Below are 24031 nucleotides of genomic sequence, written 5' to 3'. Positions count from 1 at the left end.
TAAAAAAATATATATATATATATACACTCTTAGAACGAATGTGTTAAAAACAACACATTAGTTGCGCAGATGTGCAGACCAGACATTCAGCAATCCAACCTTAAAAACAATTCATAAGACATAATAACATACAATAACAATAAAATATTACAATATGTAAAAAGGTCATGACAATCATGACAACTTTCAAAAAGTGGTGGGGACATATCTCCAGCTGCCCCAGTGTAAATGACACATATGTGGCTCGCTATAAAACACAATTAGGCACAAAACTTTGATTTTAAATGTTTTATTAGCTCATAACAAATAGCTGGGAAAAGAACAGAAACTTAAAAGTGATACATAAGCAAATAGGTCAAAATTGCATGACCCAAGTGAGATGTGTGTTAGTTTAAGTGGTTGTTGTTGGAGAATAAATGTCACCTCTGACAAAATCAGAATCAAGTATTTCAGAGAGCCATGTAATAATAACTACATACAACACTGAAAAGTACAGTAAGTGCAGTTTATTAATGCTATAATTGACAAATGCTTTTGGATTTTTTGCTTAACTGATATTTAAAACATGGTTTTCAAAGCATGATGGCAAAGTGCATCAAATATGACAACAAATATGCACAAAAACATAAAATTAAGTTGCATGTAATACTGCATATTCTAATAAAAACCTCTGAACAATTCTTATTCAGGTCCTTAAAGCTGCAATCCTTCACTTTGTTTCTCTATCTTATTTAACACATAAAGTTGCTTGCAAAATCAGACCTGACAGCTCAAATTATAAATCATTATTATAAGCGTAACACTGTGAATCAGAGTAAAAAGGAGACAGTTTTAAACATTAATTGAAGTTAATGCTCAGTGCAATCTTACAAAACAAAAACATTAGGATTGATTTATGAAATGTTAGTACAATGACAGCGACACTTATTATAAAAAAGATTATATGATAATATAAAAGCCAATCAGCCAGAGAGATTAGCATTGTGATATCTGGGGCTTGGCTGATGCCACAGCACAGTTTAAGTCACTTCTTATACCAGTGCTATTCAGTTTAAACACAGTCTTACACCAGTCATCCTTTCTTATATCAGTGACATTAAATGTCTCATATGGGGGAATCAGCACCTCTTCTTCATCAGGTTTCTGGGAATATTTTGACACATTGGCACCATGACAAGTCTCGATTTCAAAACAAGATTCAATTCCAAATTCCCTTGCTACTTCACGATCAAGAGAGGAGGATGCAAATGAACCAAACCGGATCTCTTTGTATAGAACAGACTCATTAAACGTAACATTGGTACCACGATAAGTTACCATGCATTCTGTTTGAGTTTTCTTTAGAATCTGTATTGCTTGTGTCAAAAAGAAGTGAAGTGAATACCACGTGTATGTGTTGTTTTGGTATTTTTGTTTACCAGTCCTAACATCCTGATTGAACGGTTCATATATCACATAACGACTGTACATATGAATTGCAATTAAATTGTGGATTTTCAGTTGATCTAGTCCAGGCATTCGTCCTGTACTAGACAACCAAACGTCCCCAAAGAAAGAGATGTTAGGACAGATTTCTTTGTTTAAATATGTTGTTAGCACCCGCACTTCCATCTTGTCTGTGCAACGATCATACATGTCATCAACTGAATCCGGTGCCATATCTAATGGATATATCTGTCCATCACCAGGCTCTTTATCATCCTATAGCAATGAGAAATTATAACTTCACATCATAATACTGCTTAAACAGTACAGACTCATAACTTAATCTTACCTTTCCTAGGACAGCTTTACTGGTGACAATGAGAATAAGAGCTGCAGTGGCCAACATCCCGATTTAGTCTCAATCCACAGATGAACAAAAAATGGATATCAGATATGAAAAAGGTACAGTGAAGAATCTGCAGGACCAAAAATACAATATTGTGTTAGACAGTGTTAGAAATCCAAAATACTACAATATCCATTAAAAAAAATTTTAAGCAAAGATTTCTTTAACCAAACCTGCTATTAATTAAAACTTTACAGACATCCTTGATGAGATAAAAACATTTAGAGTAACAAACCTTTTCAGATGTTAAGAGCTTCAGGTATTTTTGTTCAGTAAAGTAAGATGTAAAGTCTATAAAAAGTTAAAATTTCATACCTGTATGCATGAACCAAAAGTTGCAATAAGGAACAATCTCATTGGGTTTTATATTATTTTGAAATGAAAGGCGGGACAAATGCACCACATTCCCAAAACTGAATGCATCTATATATAAAATCTATGTTTTCCAGAGTTCCCATTTTAGTTTCTAAGATTCTATTGCGCAATTTTTCGTCTGTCAGGATGTCTGGCAAGACACAGACAGGTTTTATTTAGCTACATGCTGACTTAAGATAATAGGCAAGGCAAGGCAAGTTTATTTGAATAGCACATTTCATACACAGAGGTCATTCAAAGTGCTTTACATAGAAATGAGAAAACAATGTATAAGAGAAAAAAGTATGTAGAAATGAGAGACAAAAAAAATCAAAGATACATGAGAATTTAAAATATCAATTAAAAGAAAATGAATGTGATTTTAATAAAAACTGTTTAAATGTGTTAAAACGAATAAAACAGGAATACAATTATAAAACAGTAAAAAATAAGAACAAAAACAAGAGAAATAAAAATAGAATTAAATAAGTGCATATAAAATATAATAGGGGGAGCAGGGGAAAAAGTACTATTTAAAAATTAATAATAATTTTAAAATAAAATGTTTTAGACATGTATTATAAATATATTTGCTGTGGTCAATAAATCACAGGTGTCGTCTATCAATACCAGCTGTTTTTTTTTTTACAAATGTATAAGTAAGGTAAATGTAGAAAGACAGTTTAATTTCTCTAGTTTGCATATTGTTACTTTCAACTCAGACATGTGGGTCAAAAGTAACACAACAATATAGGCTAGATTTTTTTATATTGTTGTTTTTATTAAATACACATATGACCTTGTTAATATGTAACTGCAATCATATTTGGTCCTTTATCTTTGCAAAAAATAATTTATTACATTTTTTATTAAATTTCAGTTTTCATCAAATGTTTTCAAAGTAAACCAGCAGTACAAACTTGAATTGTTTAGAAAACACTGTATTTGACAATGCCAATCAATAAAAAATATGTTTTTAACAATATAAAGCAGTGTTCCTCAAATCTTACCCTGGAGGGCCAGAGCATTGCACAGTTAAGCTCCAACCCTGATCAAACACACCTAAGCAAACTAATCAATGTCTTCATGATCACTAGAAAATCACAGGTGGGTAAGATTTGAGGAACCCTGATATAAAGATTTAATTAAATTAGCATGATATAAATTGACAACATAATGTAATGGCAGCCAAGTCATGTTTCCAGCTGTTTTTTTTTTCTTCGTAAATTCAAAATGTGCATAAACATCTGGATAATAACACTGAAAATACTTTATAAATAGTTTGTATTTTTGACTCATGTCACAGCACTGCCAAGCTACGTGTAATACTTTGTAAAAGTTTGCATTTTTGACTCATGTCACAGAGAAAAATGCACATAAATGCCTTTTAAAATACATCCAGAAAGTTAATATTTTCCAGAAAAACAGTGTATATTATTCTGTCACATACTAAATCAGAATAAAATGTGTGGAAATGGTCAGATAAGCATGTTAGACCTCATTGTAGAAGGTGGTAACCAAGTGTCCCTTTGGAATCTCATAGTGGCTTTTTTTTGAAAGACACCCAGACATTCAATATAACAAAAAAGCTTGTAAAAACCCTTTTTTGCTTGTATCAACTTCAAATTTTACAAATAGACTGTCAAGACCTGTGGTTTTAGATCAATTATATTTTCAGGCATATTTACCACTGGCTTGTTAATTATTTTGCCATAGAAATGTACAAATGGAAATTTTTCAAAAGAGAAAAATCTTGAATGCTGTATTTCTGCTGCCATATCTATGAAAGAGTTATTGCTAGAACAGTTCTGCATTTCTAATAGTGAAATTTGAAGTGTTAGCTTTCAAAGGACACCTTGGTTATGTTTGTAGACAGTAGGATGCATGAGCAACAGCCTTTTTATTTTGGGTATGCCACTTGCCAGAGTGGGGGGGGGCTGGCTAGACGTCTAAGAGGTTAATGTGGAGGTGGTAAAGCTAAGATATGACTCTAAGATATGTTTTAGTAAATAATGCAACTCACAGAACAGCACATCAGCAGCGGGACAAAAGAAACAAGTGCAGCTCAGTCAAGGGTTGCATGCTTAATGTGCTGTCATAACCTGGAATGCAAACAGTCAGGGCTCTGAGAAAATCACTGTCGTCCCACATTATTTCATCCCTGCTCTCTCCTAAGTACATGTGCCCAGTTCTACTTTATTTAATTTTTTATCCGCTCTAATATTTTTGCGATTTGGGAGGCACAGATGACAAAAACATTTTTTCTGAACCTGAAAATTGCAGAGAAATTGTATTCATTAGGAATAACTAGGAGGTTAAAATGTTTTGCAAAAACTATTTAGCCTAAGTTACTGCTCACTCTACCTATTAAAATATTAAAATATTAAGATTAGACAAATAAAAAATGAGTATTTCTATTCCATCATAATTGTCTCTGGTCTGGGGGGGGGGGCAGTGCTCCTAATACTGTAGCTCTTTTCACAATGTTTATTGTAACAAAGCAGCTTTATCAAAGTAGAAATGTTTTAGCACAAAAATAAGTTTTTTTTTTACTTCGCAAAAGAGGCTGCAAGCACACACTATTGCGTAATGAAAGTAAAGTTTGTAAACAGTAACACACAATAAAATCAGTTTGTAGTTTAGCTTTTCTTAATAAATTATATCTTTTTTAATGTTTTTCTGTATTGTTTACTTAATTAAATCAACGAAGAGTCAATGATTTAATTTAATAATTCAGTGTAACATCACTTAACTTCTCACTTTCACATTGAGTTTAGGTCATGCAGGGTAATATTAGCTTTTAGATTGTGGATGGATCTGCAGTTCATTTTTTTATTGAAAGCAGTAGATCATGCAGAACTTTCAACGTTACTTCCAATACTATTTTGAATGGACAATAGGAGAACTGAGATGCAGGAATGTTTCTAAGATTTACAACATTGCTGATAGTGCTGCACAATACAGAATGGTTGGGTTCAGAGTTCACAGCTGTTTATTATTTTATAATATATATGCTATCAGAATCAAGGACTGGAACTAAGCTTTTTATAATTTTAATGCTAGCCTGTTACAGTTTTACATGATCTCAGCATATTAATTTTTACCATCTGTTTTCTGTAAATAAATGTAAAATTGAACACCACCTCTATACAGATTTCCTTTTACATTTTGTGGCTTCCAGATTTTGTGGCTTCCTCAAATGCACAGTTTCAACCACTTCAAAAAAGACTGATCTGATAAAGTTATGTTGGATGCAAACCCACAAAATTATAACCATTCAACATTATTCAACATTTATAGCGTACATTACAAGTATTTTAAAACAGTTTTAAAGATTTAAGTTTTTAGTTGTAAGCAGCTGTGCTTGCTTCTAGTGTAAATGATTAATATTCATGTGATTAAAATACTTTTATTGCATAGTATAAAAAGATGAATTTGGTTGCAACTATTTAACTAATGTTCACAAGAAGAGATCCATTTAATAATCTTTGTTAATGTTAGCTAAGGCAAATTTAATTGTTTATATTCACTAGCATAAACTCATAATCAGCAATAAACTCAGTCCCAGTATAACATTAACACACAGCACAGTATATCATTGATGTACAGCAGGTGAAATAATTATTGAACACTGTAGCGGTTTTCCCTCACTTTTGGTTCGGTTTTTATATGCTGGGGTGCCAGACAGGTTTTCTGTCATTAAGTTTTGAGTTAAAGTAAAGGAAACGTACAAAGGTCTTGTGCAGTCATGGTTTGTCAACACAAAACCCCTAACGTTATGAGAATAGGCCTAATAAACCCACAATAAATACAAAAAAAACCCATATAATCACCACTCCTTACACAGGAAAATGCAACATTTCAACCACTCAGGACACATAGAATTGTTTTCAATATGTGTATTTCATGAAAATGATCCGATTCAAATAATTAGTGAAAGAAGAAGAGAAAAAAAAAACAATCATCATTTTCCAACCCCAAAATATGCACAAGAAAATTATAATCCGTTTCAAAAGACCACAGCTATACACACAATAAGAAACCACAACAAAGAATAAGAAACCACAACAAAAATATTTCAGATAATCACAATATAAGAAGAGGAAAATAATGTTTAAATCCTCATCCAAAGTCACAGTCAAAGTCAAAGCAACCTGTAATACACAGCGCAAATGTGTACTCACGCCACCTTTTCACTGGTCTGGTACAGGTTTTCCGGGTCTGTTCAGGCACTGATGATTTGTATGCTGAAGACTCCTACTCCTTAAATCCAGTTAAGCTTTTGAAAGTAGCTACTCGCTTTTGCTTCCCCTGCAGCGTCTGTGCGACTCTCAGCTAGTCACCTGTGTTGACGATAGCTTGCGTCTTCCTGAAGCGCGATCGCATAAAACACGGACGATAACACTCGTTAAAAACAATGAATCGCCGCAGGAGATTTCATGCGGAGCTCCGCGAGACACCCTCAATGTCTTTCAACGGCAGCCGCCATCTTGCCAACCCCCCTCCACGTCAGACAGATACCGGTAAAAAAGGCTAGCTCGCACATCGTCATCTGAATGCCAACATAGACATGACAGTGGATTGAAGAAATCATGATGTGATAATGATAGATAGATGAGTTTTGACATCTGAATGATGATATGATGAATACGAAGTGATAAATATATTTATTTATTTCAATATGACATCGTCACAACACGTCAACATTTTTCTTGGTTAGCATATTTCTAAAAGTGCTATTAACATGAAATTTGTATCAGATGTTGGAACAACCCATGTAAAGAAATCAAACCATGTCTGTAAATTAAAGGGGACAGAGAATGAAAAAACATTTTTACCTTGTCTTTGTTGAATAATGGTACTCTACCCACATTCACAAACATACAAAAAGTGCTAAACATGCTAAACATCTCGGTCTCATAGAAATTCCTCTTTTAGAAATGTCAGCCAGAAAACGGCCCAATCTGAAAAACTGATGCTTATGACATCACAGGCATCTCACTGCCCCTCCACTTTAAAATAATTGGCTGCATTTTTTGAGTGGCAGCAAAGTCAGCCAATCAGTAATGAGATTGCAAGTTAAGCCAGTAGGGGGAGCCAAATAGGTGCAAAACCACTTGTTTAAAATCCCCCACCCTAATAGAGCTATCTGAGAGAGGTTTTTAGGAAGCTTCTAAGGCATTACAGACCCAAACAAAAACATTTTTGTCTACATGTCACATCACAGAACAAGGATAAATACTCCGTTCAATCATTCTATGTCACATTTAATATATGTTTATTTCAAGTTTTCTGCAAAATCTCATGGGCTATTGAGAAAAATCCCATGAAACGGATATCATTTAGTCAGCATTGCACACCCCTAGTGTGTAAATACGATGGTTTGTGCTGAAAAGTAAGTGTGTGCTGGAGTTAAGGACCACTGGTATAGGACAAAAACATAAAGCACCCAAATAAACACTTTTAAACAAGTTATAAGTTAGTGCTGCAAATTTCAGTTTCATAACATTTCAAAATATAAAACTGTCTAATGCACTGCACACTACACCACTATGTCTAAACTGCATTGCAGTGATAGTGATGAGAGAAGTTGATCATGTAGTTTTATAAGGCTTTATGTATTCTGTTGTGTCTATCTCATATACTTCATATGTGCCATATTCATTCTTTTTGTTGGTGTGTTCAAATTATATTGAGAGGAAAGCAACATGACTGTTGTTGAACTACAACACACTGCACTCAGGAAACCATTTGCCCACTTCAACTTTGTAACACTGCCATCTAGTGGGACATTGCTGTAATATCAATGAACAACACAAGTACTGTAAGTTGCATTTATGGACATGCATACAATAATAATACACAAAATACTGACAAAATACTTGAAGTAAACTGGGTTAGAGATGGGTTTAGTGCTTCATTTACTGTAACTGGTTTAAACAGGTCAAGTCTCAGTATATTGTATGAACTGGCCTATAAGCTCAGCTGTTGATGTTCTTTAAATTTAAAGTATACAACAATTTTCCAGCCGTGCAATATGTAAGGGATAATCCCCGGCTAACCATGCATTAAAGGGTTTTAATGCACGACGTAGAGGCGAAGAACCACCCGACGCGTAGCGGAAGGTGGTTGCCTCTGCGAAGTGCATTAAAACCCTTTAATGCATGGCTATCCGAGGATTATCCCGCTTATACCTTGGTTATTTGCCAAGTTAAAGCTGTAATTAATGTTTACAGTGTAATGTTTTAACAGACGGGTAAAAATGACGGTCATTTTCTTAAGTTAAGGCTCGCACTCCGTCCGCTTTAAATAAAGTAGTGCCATTGTATTGCTTTTATTTAAATGAATTATCATATTTATTTAAATTCATTATTAAAAGAGAGAGACAGAGAACTGAAAGAGAAGGACCCGTGGGAGAGAGTTAGAGAGAGAGATGCGTGCGCGAATTACCAGCGGAGAAAGACGTGAGAAAAGCTATACGGTCCATTGATGCAAAACTGCCGAATATACAGATGTTAAGGCGATGCAAGAACAATGTTTGCTAAGTTTTGTTGGTCTGAACATTCGGACTTGTTTCCGGCCGGTTTTGGCGCATGATATACATCACGACCACACGTTAGCGATTGGCTATGGCAGATCCTGAGCGACTCTGGGCAGGTCCAATAGTTTTAAACTTCAACAGAGGACCCTCCTTAACGGAAGTAACGCTTTGCAATGGAGCGTACCCAGACTCTCTGTACAAATGAAATGAATGTACGAGAGTCTGGTTGGACCAGGCTAGGTAGCTAGGGCCCCGGTTATGGAACAACCTGCCGCTTGGCTTGAGATCAAAGTGGCACCTTCTATCTCCATTTATAAGCCTCTTTTAAAAACATACTTGTTTGATCTGGCCTATTAACATTACATTATACTGTAGTATACTTGATGATTTGCGAGTCACAAAATTTCACAAGCTTGCATGTTAATTTAACCAGCAGTTTACATTTTTGCCTGCTGTCAATAAATGAAGGTTTGAACAACTTTGCCACAGGAAATGAACTTTAACTGCACTTCTAAATCTAACACGAAGGGTGACCTTAGAAATATACAAAATTAAACCCAACGTGAACAATATTGCAGCAATAATATTAACACAGATATTAATTCACATCCTTAAAACATAATTTAATCATAGTAAATCAGTGAAAAGGACCTCTAAATTCCTAAATATTTTTACTACAATTCTTAATGTTTTTTTCAAAATACCCAGACATCAACCGGCACGCATTATCTTGGGATAGCTAAGGCTGTGACGGATTCATCTATGGATCCTGGGTTTCAGGGGAAACAAAGGCCACATTTGTAGGCTGCAGGTGAAGGAGCCTTCGAATTGGGACAGCCTTCATTGCAGCCCGGTGACCTCATTGGCTTTAGAATACTTAAAATTGGAAAACCGCAGCCCCTGAATTGGGATGCACCCAGAGAGACATTAGGAGAGTTGAAATAATATCACCAGATATGGTGAAATTAACTTAAACTTAAAGTAAAATAAAGCAGTCAGACTATTTAACTTTTTTTTAGTAAATTGACTTCTACTCCATTAATAAATAATTTTTATATGAAATAAGAAGGTTTGTAAATAAATGTAAATAAGTCAGGATTGATTTTAAAGTTTTGCTATTTGTTTATAAGTCTTTGAGGAACCAGGCACCACAGTACTAATCAGAACTTCTGCACCTGCCGTCTCAGTCTAGAGCTCTTAGATCTGGACATTCTGATTTATTGTTTGTCCCTAGAACTAGACTTACAAACAGGGGTGACCGCTCCTTTGCAGTCATTGGTCCGAAGTTATGGAACAGTCTCCCGGCCCACATAAAAGCTGCCCAAACTCTCTCTACTTTTAAATCTGCCCTGAAAACTTACCTTTTCTCATTGGCTTTCAATGTCATTTGATTCTTACTGTTATTTTTATTTCATATTTTTATTTTAAATTGTTTTATCTATTTTTGTTTCTCGTCTCTGTAAAGCACTTTGGTCAATTCTAAATTGTTTTTAAATGTGCTATACAAATAAACTTTTATTGTATTGTATTGTATTGTTTTGTTACAGTTTTCAATGCAATGGTACGGCCATCTTGCAGAATGCAGCCTATGATGTCACAGGGTTGGACTTCCTGAATAAGCTTGATAGATACAATGGTATAGAGGTATAAAAACAGACAGAGATGACAGATAAAAAAAAAGATTAACACTACAACAGGGCATCAGAAGACATCAGCCCATCACTGGTCATAAATGTGAAAGCCAGTTTTAAAGTGTTAAAACAAAAAACATAAACTTAAACTGAAATGGATAACTATACTACAACTAGGTTCTTGCTGAAAGAGGTGTTAGTAAGACAAGGATGAACAAGGCAAACCACAAATGAACATTTATTTGTAGAAAACAAATGGTGAGAGTTTGCTGAGTATCATGATGAGTATGGTGTGAATGAGGTATACATATAGTGTAAATGAGGTATACATATGGTGTGAATGAGGTTTTGACCAATGAAGGAAATATGTTTAGAGATGTTTTCTTTTGTTTAAAAATTATCTGTCATCTGTTTTAAATCTGGTTATTCTGTTTCCACAGCCTTTTAATAATCAACACACATTGTACATTGCAATACTAAAACAGTAAAGTTTGAATGTTGACAGTATTAGTTTACTAGTTGACAGTAGTAGTTTACTTCATGGCTCTGTGTTAACCCTTGATGGTAGATATCATAGCCACACCTCTTGACCGCACATATCAACTTTCAACAGCGACAACCCTTCACACATATCAGTGTCCTCTTACACAGTACATTTTTGCAAACAATATTTAAATTTAAAATATAAAAAAAAATGTATGGGAAATAAGTATATCAGGGTTCCCACAGGTCCTTGAAATTCTTGAAAGTTTGTGAATCTGGGGGAAAAAATTCAAGGCCCTGGGAAGTTTTTGAAAATATACCTAAATAGATACAGGTCATTGAAAGTGCTTGATCTATTTTATGCAAGAAGTTTTCTGGAAAGAAAATCCATATTCCCTGTGTAGTGTAGGATAATATCATAAAAATGCTAGTTTTTTTAAGCACACGTGCTTAACTGTTCACTTTAAATGCTTATATCTTCTGTATGCGAATGTTGATTCATACCAAAATTGATTTATTTCCATAGTTGTGTTGGACAAATGAAAATGCCTCGGGTTACGTACAGTATGTAACTGTTGTTCCCTGAGAAGGGAACGAGACGCTGCGTCTCCCTTGCCATACTTCCTGCATCCCTGTAACGTCGTCTTTGGTAATATTTCAGATAGAGATATACTTACTGCCTCCCACGTCACCCTGTTTTTGTCGTTAAGCCTCACCATTGGTTGAATTTGATATACACATTCAGACGCACTTACCCCTGGAGGTGTCCCCAAAGTGTCACCGCAGTGACGCAGCGCGAGTTCCCTCGAAAGGGAACTGTAACAATGTATCTTAAAAGGTAACACGATGTAACCTTGCTCTCACTTGAAAAGTGTTCCCGCATTTAGTCCTTGAATTTGAGGGTATTGGACATGGAAAGTCCTTGAAAGGTAATTGAATTCGAAGTTAACTAAGGTGTGGGAACCCTGGTATATATACAATCCTATGTTCAAGCTTTATAAATGAGGCCCCTGCTCTGTTCTAAGTGACACACAGATCCTCTATTTTACTCAACAGCATCGGCTTAAGAAATTAAGCTTTACAGAACAACAGTTAATAAGCAAATAAAATTTTATTTCAAGAGGTTTTTTACGATGTGTATTGATGCAGAAATCTAAATGTTTAAGTGCAATAGGAAGAGAAGGTGGCACAGCGGGTAGCAGCAGAGGCCTTTCTGTGTAGAGATTGAAGTTCTCCTTTTGTCAGGGTTTATTCCAAGTATTCGGTTTTCTCTCACAGCCCAGGGACATGCAGGTTAAGCTAAGGCCAGACTAAAAGTTTAGCCTTGATGTTCAGTTTTATTAATAAAGTCAGATTTATCTTTGCAGTTCCCATAATAATGATATGACAGCGACAACAACATTACTAACTCGTGTGATTTGCATTTAAGGAACGAAAGTTTAAAACCTTGCAGGCTGAAACATCAATCAAGGAAATGCATTCGCACCGAGTTAATTCATGATAATCAGGCTTATTAAGATTGTTTGGCAATTTAATAGTGAAGGTTGAATGTGAATAGGCCTACAGCCAATAATATAAAAAGGAGAAGGAAAACAGTCACAGTAACGTATAGTGTGGAGCCCCACCCAGGGATTAAAATGTGGACTACAATCCTAAACACAATCACATGCTTAAATGACTGGCGCCCTATTACTTTCACAACCATCTTCAGCAATGGTTTTGAGATTACATATCGTCGCTGTCCGATGAAAACCACGTATGTCCATTTTGCCAATTTTGAGATTTTCGACGGATTGAATGTCCAGGTTCATTTCTGTATACAGTATGCTTCACATATTTAAATGGCCAATGAAAAGTTGTAAAATCATGTCATCTGATTTTCAGGAATATCCATTTGGTGTCAAAGCTGTCAAGTTTCATCGAAGCTCAGCACTGGATAGCCGAATAAACACAACCTGGTGAGACAATGGCTTACCTTCATGGATGTAAACGTTTCCCCCCTGACGCCAGACGTACATCTAGGAGTGACAAAATTATGGTAGGACTGTGCAAACAAAGTATCTGTCTAGCATTACCATGTCAGGGTATTGATTCATTGTCCCTTCATAGTTTGCAAGAGACATTTAATACATTTATAATTAATATTAAATAAACTAAGCGTATTAATTAAACTAAGACGTAGGCTATTTAATAAACTGAGCGTATTTATCTGTCAATATGAAACGTGACTTGGCCATTCTAATGATGATCGGAAGAACGCGTATCGACCACCATTACTGTAAAATATGCACGTATTTCCATTTACTCAATTTTGGTCAAATGTGGATAATATCATTACACTGGCAAGAATATGGTTACATGTAAAGATGGCGTACCAAGTATGACAACGCTACATTCAACTGCATTTCAAATACAGTGGTTTTTTTCACTTCCTGAAAAGTAACCGTTTTGGACATACATGAGTTTCATCAGGCAGCGACGATATGCTCTGTACTCCCTGCTTCTTTAGACCCTCTGCAGCTTGCTTACCGCAGCAATTGCTTTACAGATGATGCCTAAGCCTTCACCCCCTACACACTGCCTTGTCCTATCTGGATAACAAGAACACCTATGTGAGATTGCTGTTATTGGACTACAGCTCAACATTCAATACCATAGTGCAGCAACAGACCTAAACAGATCTTTGTGTGGCTGGATCCTGGACTTCCTGTCAGGCAGACATCAGGTGGTCAGAATGGGAAACAGCATCTCCTACTCAATGACTCTCAACACAGGTGCTCCTCAGGGCTGCGTTCTTAGCCCTCTTTTGTACTTCCTGTACTCACATAAATGTGTAGCAACACACAGCTCCAGCTTCATCGTCATCATCAAATTCGCTGATGATAAAACAGTGGTAGGCTTTGAAAATAATGAGATGGCTAACAGAGAGGAGGTGTGTGCTCTGAGACACTGGTGTCAGGAGAACCACCTCTTACTCAACATCAACAAGACCATGGTGGATTTCAATCACCATAGATGGAACACCTGTGGAATGGGTCAAAATCTTCAAGTTCCTTGGCGTACACATCACTGAGGATCTTCCATGGACTGTTTACACTGATGCAATGCTGAATTAGCGCTTATTTTTCAACAGGTGCCTGAAGAAGTTTGGGATGAGCCCTAGGATCATCAGATCTTTTTACACCTGCACAGTGGAGGGCATTTTGACTGGTTGCATTACCGCCTGGTATGGGAACAACACTGCTGGCAACTGCAAAGCACTACAGAGGGTGGTACGAACTGCCCGCCATGTTGTAGGAGGTGAGCTTCCCTCCCTCTAGAAAATTACATTTAGATTACATTTATTAATTTAGCAGACATTTTTGCCCAAAGCGACTTACAAATGAGGTAAACAATAGAAGCAATTATAGCAACATAAGAACAGCAATACATAAGTGCGTTAGAAATAGTCTCATCAAGTATAACACAGTGTACATAGCCAAGGGTTAGTTAGTTGTATATCGAAAAGAGCATGGGTCCAAGTACAGAGCCTTGAGGTTCCCGGGTATTGAGATGTTGGGGTTCGGAGACGTCACCTCTCCAGGATACCTTAAATGACCTACCTGAGAGGTAAGACTTGAACCATAGTAGCGCTGTATCATAGAAACCTATGGCCATTAGGGTCAACACTATTGTATTATAGTATACATAATAGTTTTACAGTCACAGTATTTAATTACATCAGAAGTAGGCTAACTGTAATTAGATTACAAGAAAAATAAGTGTAATCCATATCTTTACTTTTTTAAGGGAAAAGTAATTAAATTACAGTATCTTATTACTAAGTAACTAGTTACACCCAACACTGACATACCCACACTGAGCCCTGAGCAGCTACTGCATCACTGCCTGCTGCAACAACTTGCTGGCCGTGATACTCGAACCAGCGACCTGACACAAACCAGCCTGATCTGACAAGAATTAATTCATATTTATCAAGATAGCTTATTTATATAAATTTGTACAAAGTTAAACGTGCAAAAATGTATGATTATCATTAAAAAACAATAACTATATTTGGCATAATTATAGTTGGAGTGTATTTACAAACATCCTGACACAGACAAATAAAAACCTGGGTGTTATAATTCTCAGAAGTTTTATAAACTGTTAATATATTCAGATGTGATGAGTTTTCTAAGAACTGATGATGTTTTCTTAGTATTTAGTGTGTCTTTGACCCGCCTACTACTTTCAGAAAGTATAAAACCCTCTGAGTTTGTTCCTCATTGCCACTCTTTCTTCATGCATACAGGTATGATATCTTAACGTTCTATACACTTAAATTACTTTACTAAACTTAAACTTTGAGAATTGTTACTCTATTTATGAAACCTTGTACACTCTTTAAAAAAGATCCTTTAGCACCACCTATATGGTTGTACAGAGGCGATATATAAAGTATGTTTTCTGTAACTCTCTAAAAATGGTTCCTCTATGATAACAAGCTTGTGGTACTATTAAAGCACCATTTCGTTTTTAATTTAATTTTATTTTTTTGGAGAAAAATCACCAATTATATATTTACAGTTAATATTTGCTTTAAAAACTAAATGTGTAAAATGTCTCAAATAAAATTTTGAATAAATAAGAAATGCTCGAAGCTACAGTGTGCCCAGTTTTGTACTGTGCAAAGATTTTGGATTAGTAGTACAATGTTGTATTTGTTGTCTTTTGCAGTTTCTTTACTGTATTATATCCATATCTGATCTTTATTCATTGTTCATCTGAGGATTCAGACTAAATCAGGATGTTGACCACTGCAGCTCTTATTCTCATTGTCACCAGTAAAGTTGTCCTAGGACAGGTAAGATTGAATTATGATTCTGTATATTATTGTACAATCATGATTACATTATTACTAAAGTTATTATATTTTTGGATATAGGATGACAGACGAGCTATTAAAGGACAGAGATTTCCTTTAGGTATGGCAGAGAATTCAGTTGATGACCGGTATGATGGCTGTACAGAGAAGATGAAAAAACAGGTGGAGAGAGATTATTTTAACAAAGAAATTGATGATAATAAATCAGGCTTTGGAAAAGCTTGGAATCTCAGTAAAATTAAATTCCCTAAACCACAAGATAACTTAGCTAGAAACCATTTAATTGCCATTTATGTGTATACTGGTGCTGTACCAGGCCTATATAAAGAATTCAATCAGGATGTTAGGACCGGTAGAGAGAAATACAAAAACAAGAAATTCTCATGGTATACACTTTACTATTGGTTGACACAAGCAATACAGACTCTTAAGCAAACGCAAAATGTATGCATATCAACTTATCGTGGTACCTGGGATATATTTGATGGTGACCAGAACGATGAGATTCGTTTTGGCTCTTTTGCATCCTCCTCTCTTGATCAGTTTGTAGCAATGGGATTTGGAACTGAATCTTGTTTTGAAATCAAGACTTGTCATGGTGCTGATGTGTCAGAATACTCATGGAAACGTGATCAGAAAGAGGTGTTGATTCCCCCATACGAGACATTTAAAGTCACTGATATAAAAAATAACGACTGGTGTAAGACTGTGTTTGTGTTGAAGAGCTACAGAATAATAAGTAATTTAAACTGTTCAGTGGCATCAGGCAAGCCCATGAAATATCACAATGTCATTATCTCCGACTGATCAGCATTTACATATTATCATTTTTCTTTGATATATTAAGCTAGCTTTCAGGATTGCAGCTTAAATGACCCAAATGAGAATCGATTTTTTTATCACAAGCAGAATTAAATGCAGCTTAACACGTTTGTTGCATATTTGTTGTTTTGTTTATAATATAATAATAAAATATTTTAAATCAATATTTTGTCTCCAATTCTTAATTAGAGCTGTCTTTATTATCTTGTAATTATAATGTGATAAATAAGGGATACCTGCACTTAGAAAAAAAAATCATGGTTTAATTATAGTTAAGGGTGGGTTCCCAGACAGGGATAAGCTTAAGCCAGGACTTGACCATAGTTTAATTAGGAAATATAACTAGTTTTGTACAGGAAACTGCCCCAAAGTGTAGTTTTTGACAGAATAATACATTTGTATTACCACATAGTTTTTAATACACAGCAGCTCATGTGTGATTTTAATGTTTCCAGCAGGGGTCATGACTGCACATAAACATACATCAATAATATACCGTGAGTTTGTTCCTGATTCTGAGTTTATGCCAGTAAAACATTTATATTTTTGCGTTAGCTAGCATTAGCAAAGATTAATAAATGATGATAAATGTATTTTTATTTTTCCAAATATTTTTGTAGTTTCTAGACTATTTTAAGTGAGATAATTATGTTTGAAAATTGAGCGCTTGGCTCAGTTGGCAACTGTATGTAATGATCGAGCTGAGAGCAACAGCACCCCACATTTATCCCCAGTAGGCATGAGGTATGTATTTTGTTGTTGTTGTAGACTGGACAGCCTTGTGTTGGTCTATTTCAAATGGTTTTGGTTGATTAGTCTGTTTCTCACTTTATGAAGTGTGACCCCCACGAAAACGAAATGCCCTTTAGGATGGCTGTGGGGAGAAGGAGGAGTCATTAAAGCTTCTGATTGGATGTCTTAAAGTGGACTAACATGCAGCCATGTTCAAACAAGTGTGTTAGGTCAAATGATTTCAATGATCATTTTCATTCATTTACTAATTCATTCAGTGATTTTTATATCATTACATCTGTACTATAGGTGGCGATAAGTGAATATCTTTCTGCATTCCTACACAGATCATGCTGCATTCAGTTTGTAAAATGAGCCTGTGGTAAAGGCTCGATTTCTTTTTGTCTGCTGTTGTAAAAATTATATTACAATGTAGGCCGACTGCAAATATTTATGACAGTAATGTACTAGAGCATTGTTTCTCAACTTCGTTCCTGGAGGCCCACTGCTCTGCACATTTTGAATGTCTCTCTCATCTGACAGACACTGTTCAGTTCACAGAGATCTCTACTAATGAGCTGATGATTTGAATCAGCTGTGTTGAATAACGGAGACATACAAAATGTGCAGGGCAGTGGGCCTCCAGGAATAAAGGGCGATTTATAGTCGTGCGTAGGTCCTACGGCGTAGCAGCGACGGCGTAGGTTCCGCGTCGGTTTTCATTTATACTTGTGCGTCGCCGTCCGCGTCGACGTGCAAACACACGCGAAACCGCTGGTTGGCAGTAATCACGCGTGTAACCACAGTAGCAGCAGAAGAAGCTAAGCAAGTTAACCCACAAACGAAGAAGAAATAGCAACTTGTTGTGTATAATTTGAGAAGACCACAGTGATGGAAGTAAATAAACAGCGACTTATGTTTCAGTTTGAGTTAAATCACTCCTCAACTTGGCTCATCTTTGTTTTCACCGTCTCAAACGGAAATACCTATGACGCAGTTTTTCTACCTGACGGGAGGGGTTTTGGTGGACCAATCACAGCGCTTACGGTTTGCGTAGAGCCGACGCGCTGTTAGAAATTTTGTGAGGTGCGCGTCAGGCTACGCAGAGATACGCACAGGCTACGGATAGCCTACGCCGTAGCTACGCCGTAGGACCTACGCACGACTATAAATCGCCCTTAACGTTGAGAACCACTGTACTAGAGTAACTGTAAAATGTATCTAATGTTCAAATATGTTTTTTTAATTTTCCATAATAGCTTGGTTACTTGCGTAACCCTTGTTCCCTACGGAAGGGAACAGAGACATCACGTCGATTATAGGCAAATCCGAAATCTAGCCAGAGAGTCCAATCTACTTCAAGTATACCTAAAAAAAGCCAATTCACATTGGCATGAGGCACGAATCATGGACTGAAAAAGCGCGCAGGTCCCCTACCATCTTTATCGAAGCCAATGCAACCAAGAGCAGTGTTTTCAGAGGATAGAATCTCTTTAGTTTGACTGAATTCAAAGGCTCGAATGGGGCACCCTGGAGTGCTTTCAGCACCATGGACAGGTCCCAAAAGGATATGGAGAGGGGGTGAACCTCCTCACCCCCTTAAGGAACCTGATCATGTTATGCTTTACAACAGACTTCTATCTAGATCAATGGTTCTCAACCTTTTTTGAGTCACAACCTCTGACAGATAATACGTAAGGAATAATTGACGACCGGCCATTGAATTATAAGAAAATAATGCACACCCAAGGTGGTAATGTGGCACGACGCAAAGCATAGTGTGTTAAGATCTGTTTTCACTGGAGATAGGATTGAACATGTCTTGTATTGCTCCTGCATCACATTATGTAAACTGGTTTCATAAAGTACTACACAGGTGCAGATGTCATCTGTCAGTTAATGTACACACATTTGTACTTTGATGTTGGCACTGTTCTGTGCCATGGCTGTGAAATTGCAATGAACTTGAAAGAATGCAGACTAAAAGGGCGGAGCCAAAATCTGCAGCTGTTTTCCTGTACCGTGGTGCGTCTGTTTATCATAAATCCTTTTGACGGATGTGCAGCAGGCACGTATTTTGACATGACGCATGATGCATGTAAGTTCACGTGATGCACACATATTTTGAATTTGCACCCCTTGGAAGAGAAGTCACTGGCTGCCACTAAGGGTTACCTTATATGTCAATCATAGAAGTGGGCAGGACATCAAATCATGCCAAACGCTCAAATCAGAAATGCGGAAATATTGGGAAACACACAAATCAGATGATAAACTGGGTGGAAATGGTCATAAAAATTACTTACATTTATGATTTTTGGAAAAAAAAGAATAAATAAATAAAATAGTTACATTTTTGGTACATCTCATAGAACATATAATAAAAAAACATGTTGGACCCTATCTTGCACCCAGCGCAATTGACTTTGTCAGTGACACATGTATCATTCGTATTTTGCACCGGCGCACAGCGGGTTTTTCCCTCCACAGACGCACGTCGGCAAACTAGGGAATGAACTTGCGCTCCCTGGGCAGTTCAGCGCAAAAAAAGAGGCGTGTTCCGGAGCAAACCATCCCTAATGCTATTTTGCAGTTTCAAAAAACAATTGCGCCACTGACCAGGAAAAAAAAGTTTTAAGTCAGTGGCGCGTTGCGCGTTGTTCATTATGCTATTTTAAGGGCGCATGCTTGACCATAATGTATAGCGTGCACAACGCGCACACACTTTGCATCTAATCTACACAGATGCAACAGTTATTTTTGCAAATCATAAATTGTTACACTTAAAAATATTAATACACAAGATAAGGGAAATCATAGTGGTGAGCATTGTGGTGATAGTTTTTATTTATTGTGTGGCTGCATTAAAAAATTATCATGCAAATAACGATTTAAATATTTTCATAAGAAACCTTAATGTATATGAACTTGATTTGTAAGTGTACTTTGGGGTTGGACCTTGCTTGCGTTTCTTGGGTCTGATTTCAAAGCCTCCAAACTCTTTCAGCGGTGAGGGTGGACGCAGCGATGTCCTCTGTTGGCGTCAGGTTCTGTGTAGAGGCAGATCCACCTCCCGTGACATGGCGTGCCCGATTTATGCTGGCAAGCTTGGGATTCCCCCATCTCCTGACATCATTGTAGCGCTTGGCGCAACGATGGGGATGCCAGCTGATGAGACAATTGTGGCTATTTCCTCTCACGCCTGTTTAACCTACGCTGATTTGGGCGGGTTTCTCCTGTCCCAATACAAAACAACTTCTCTGTCTTTGACTGCTCTTACAAGAACGTCGGTCTCCTCGGCTGTGAACCGCTCCTGGCGTACGCCTGGTAAATCCGTCATAATAATAGCAACCCGCAATGGAACTTGCGCCCTTGCGTTTAAAGGGAATGTTGGATAGCGTTCTGATTGGTTTATTTGACGTTACGCCCAAACCACACCTATGAATAATGAACCTACTTCAGACCAACCCCTTATTGATTTGCGCCCGGCGCAAGAGTTATTTCTCACGCCGGAAAAATAGTAACAGCGCCCCAGAACTGCCCACAAAGTCACTTGCGTTTCAGATCGTTAAAATAGGGCCCGTTGTGTTTTCCCATAGTTTATGGGTTTGTATCAAATATAACTTTATCAGGACAGAATTTATATAAAAGTGTAACTTGTCAAAATTCAGACTTGAGTTTGCAAGGGGTGCAATCCACAGACACCTTATGAAAATGTGAAAGGGAAATGATGGTGGTTTTAAGTTCACACCTTTTCTCAGAAGCCACATGGTGAGAATGAGTATGAGGTGTATGGTGAGACTATTGTAAAGAAATGTAACATACAATAGAAAAAGTAAAAATGACATTTAAAAACACCTTTTTACCTTGTTACGTTAATTTTTGAAAACATTTTTGATCCTTTATAAATAGGATAGAAAAACTGTAAGAAATGAAACTAAATCCATAACAGTTAAAATTATGTTTTTTATGAATAAAAAGAGCTGCTATTGTAGCACAATCTGACTGCAGTATAAACAGGTTCACTTATACATATTTTAATAAAAAAAATCATCAATAATATCAATACATTTACTGTATAGGCCCATGGCTATTGGTGAAATATACTGTAGGTTAGGGGTGTGTTAGGTGCTCCAAAATAAGTTTGAATTTCACCATAAACCTTAAATGTTTATGAAACCATTTATGCAATGCATCTTGATCTGATGCATAAGGCAAACTATAGGTTGTAATAATAAGCTGCTTGCACAAATGATAACAATATATGTAAAATATTGTACTAGCTAATTTTTAACAAAAAAGACAGGAAAGCGATACATTGATCCTTTAAGTCGTACAGGTTAATGACTCACAGTACCTTGATGAGTCAGGATGTGTTAGTTTTAGTGGTTGTTACTGGGGAATTACAGACCCTGACATTTGTGGTCACAACTGACCAACAGTCATTTATTTTTAGAGAGCCTTTACACGTAAAGTAGAATGCAGGCAATGAAATAATGCAGTTATTTATATGCTTTTCAGTTTTCAGTCAGTAAAACTAATAAAGTTCTTTAAAACATTTTTATTTTTCAACGAATGGTGGTAGTACAATGAAAGCAACACTTAATATAAAGAAAGAAAATAAAGAGGTAAATGCAGATCAGTCAGAGATAATGACATTGTGATATCTCCTGGGCTCGACTGATGCCACTGCACAGTTTAAGTTACTTTTTATCCCAGAGCTCTCCAGTTTAAACACAGTGTTACACCAGGCACCTCTCTTCTTTATAGCAGTGACTTTAAATGTTTCATACGGGGGAATCAACACTTCTTTCTCATAAGGTAAATAGGAGTATTTTGACACATCAGCACCATAACATGTTTCAATTTCAAAACAAGATTCGTTTCCAAACCGCTTTGCTATTTTACGTTCAAGAGAGGAGGATGCAAATGAACCAAATCGAATCTCTTTGTTCTGAACATTTTCATTAAACATAACTTTGGTACCACGATAAGTTAATTTACATTTATTTTGCTTTTTCTTAAGAATCTGTATCGCTTCTGTCAACAAAAAATGAAGCGAAAACCATGTGTATTTCTTTTCTTTGTATTTTTGTCTACCAGTCCTAACATCCTGATTGAATTCACGGTTAACTGTAAGACCAGTGTACACGGTGATGGCACTTAAATGGTGCATTTTCAATTTTTTTGATTCAGATATTTTTCCTGTACTGTTTATCCAAGCTGCTCCAAAGCCAGATAAGTCAGCACAGATTTCTTGTTTTAGATATTTTGTTCTCACCAGGTTTTCCATCTTCTCTCTACAGCCATCATATCGGTCATCAACTGAATTCACTGCCATATCCAATTGAAAAATATCTCCTCCAAAATACTTTCTGTCATCCTAGCAATGAGAAATAATAACTTCACTTAATGATTGTACAGTAATATACACACGTATTATTCAAGTTTACCTGTCCTAGGACAACTTTACTGGTGACAATGAGAATAAGAGCTGCAGTGGTCAACATCATGATGTAGTCTGAATCCTCAAATGCACAACGAATGTAGATCAGGTATGAATATAATACAGTCAAGAAACTTCAAAACAACAAATTCAACATTGTGTTAGATCTAATACAGTTTAAAAGTTTAAGTTCAATAAAGTAATTCAAGTGGTTAAGGTATCATACCTGTATGTATGAAGAAAGAGTGGCAATGAGGAACAAACTCAGAGGGTTTTATACTTTCTGAAAAGTAGGCGGGTCAAAGACACCCAATACTAGTAAACATACAGTACTTTCTTAAAACAATGTATCGAATGTAAATATTAAATAAACGCTTCCTCCATAATTTATCATCTGCAAAATCTATGTTTTAGAAATTTTGCACATAAAAATAAAAAATAAATAAAACTACTGTATGACTAGATTAAAGGAAAGTATAAAGTAAAAGCAGAATAAAAAAAATGTAAGTTCTCATACACCAGATCTAATAAAATATGATTTGGGTGGCACAAAATTACAAAAAAAACTGGAAAAACGGGGGGCTGGAAAACCTTAAGACGTGAAATGCTGCACGGTTTTGCACAACAAGCACAATGCATACTCTTTCAGAAATGTAGATACAAAAGCTGTCACTAAGACGAGACCCTTTAAAAAGCCCCCCTGTTTTTCTATCAAAAAATGAGTCGCCAGTGTGTGTGTGGAGGAACATCCTGCACTGAAAAAAAAATTATGTGCCTTAGTAAATTTAATTTAAAAGAAATTATTAAATTCTATTAAAAATGAAAAAGTAAAAATAACACAAAATATTAAGTAATTCTAAATTAACAAATTATTTATTACATTTCACTTAATTTTATCATGTAAAATCCACCCAAATTTGTAGAAGGAAGGAAGGAAATTTTATGTTGAAACTACTTAAATTATTTAAGTAAATATAACTAACTAGGCAGGGCTTGTACTTCCCAGCATGCTTTCCCAGCTAAATTACTTCATTTTAGTATGTAGAAATTAAACCATTAAATTAATCTGGTTGCACATAATTAATTTTAGTGTACTGAACATAAAATTGAGTAAATTCTACTCAAAATAATTATAAATATAATTAATCTGAAATTGCTTATATAACATAAGTACACTCAATTGATAAATTATATGTACACTCAACTTAAAAAAATATATCTGGAATTAGATAAATTAATTGTGTGCATCTTCTTGACATAATAAAATTAAGTAAATTCAACATAACATTTTTTTCCAGTGTGTTATTATACAAATCCATCTATT

General features: G+C 35.9%; 3 protein-coding genes across 5 annotated transcripts; 1 reads left to right on the top strand and 2 right to left on the bottom strand.

Annotated features, from left to right (window-relative positions):
- Positions 1-491: 491 nt before the first annotated feature.
- On the bottom strand, positions 492-6710 carry LOC135734127 (erythroblast NAD(P)(+)--arginine ADP-ribosyltransferase-like). Of its 3 annotated transcripts, none has more exons than XM_065252997.2 (3): positions 6375-6710; positions 1775-1901; positions 492-1701 (listed from the first exon to the last, which is right to left on the bottom strand). In XM_065252997.2, the coding sequence occupies exons 2-3, from the start codon at positions 1829-1831 to the stop codon at positions 976-978; spliced, it is 783 nt and encodes a 260-aa protein (XP_065109069.1). In that variant the 5' UTR covers positions 1832-1901; positions 6375-6710; the 3' UTR covers positions 492-975. The 3 variants fall into 3 exon arrangements, with proteins under 3 accessions (XP_065109069.1, XP_065109070.1, XP_065109068.1); XM_065252998.2 differs by lacking the exon at positions 6375-6710 and adding an exon at positions 2147-2231; XM_065252996.2 differs by lacking the exon at positions 6375-6710 and adding an exon at positions 2067-2157.
- Positions 6711-15148: 8438 nt separating this feature from the next.
- Positions 15149-16693, top strand: LOC135734124 (ecto-ADP-ribosyltransferase 5-like). The gene is made up of 2 exons (XM_065252993.2): positions 15149-15686; positions 15768-16693. Exons 1-2 carry the CDS (start codon positions 15630-15632, stop codon positions 16512-16514), a joined length of 804 nt encoding a protein of 267 aa, XP_065109065.1. The 5' UTR covers positions 15149-15629; the 3' UTR covers positions 16515-16693.
- A 5157-nt stretch (positions 16694-21850) lies between these two features.
- On the bottom strand, positions 21851-22929 carry LOC135734125 (erythroblast NAD(P)(+)--arginine ADP-ribosyltransferase-like). Its single transcript, XM_065252994.1, has 2 exons — positions 22715-22929; positions 21851-22644 (listed from the first exon to the last, which is right to left on the bottom strand). The coding sequence occupies exons 1-2, from the start codon at positions 22772-22774 to the stop codon at positions 21901-21903; spliced, it is 804 nt and encodes a 267-aa protein (XP_065109066.1). The 5' UTR covers positions 22775-22929; the 3' UTR covers positions 21851-21900.
- Between the last annotated feature and the right edge of the window lie 1102 nt (positions 22930-24031).

Source organism: Paramisgurnus dabryanus, chromosome 3, assembly GCF_030506205.2.
Source record: "Paramisgurnus dabryanus chromosome 3, PD_genome_1.1, whole genome shotgun sequence".
Classification (NCBI taxonomy): domain Eukaryota; kingdom Metazoa; phylum Chordata; class Actinopteri; order Cypriniformes; family Cobitidae; genus Paramisgurnus; species Paramisgurnus dabryanus.
The sequence above is the reverse complement of the archived record's forward strand: the minus strand, read 5'-3'. Positions and strand labels throughout refer to the sequence as shown.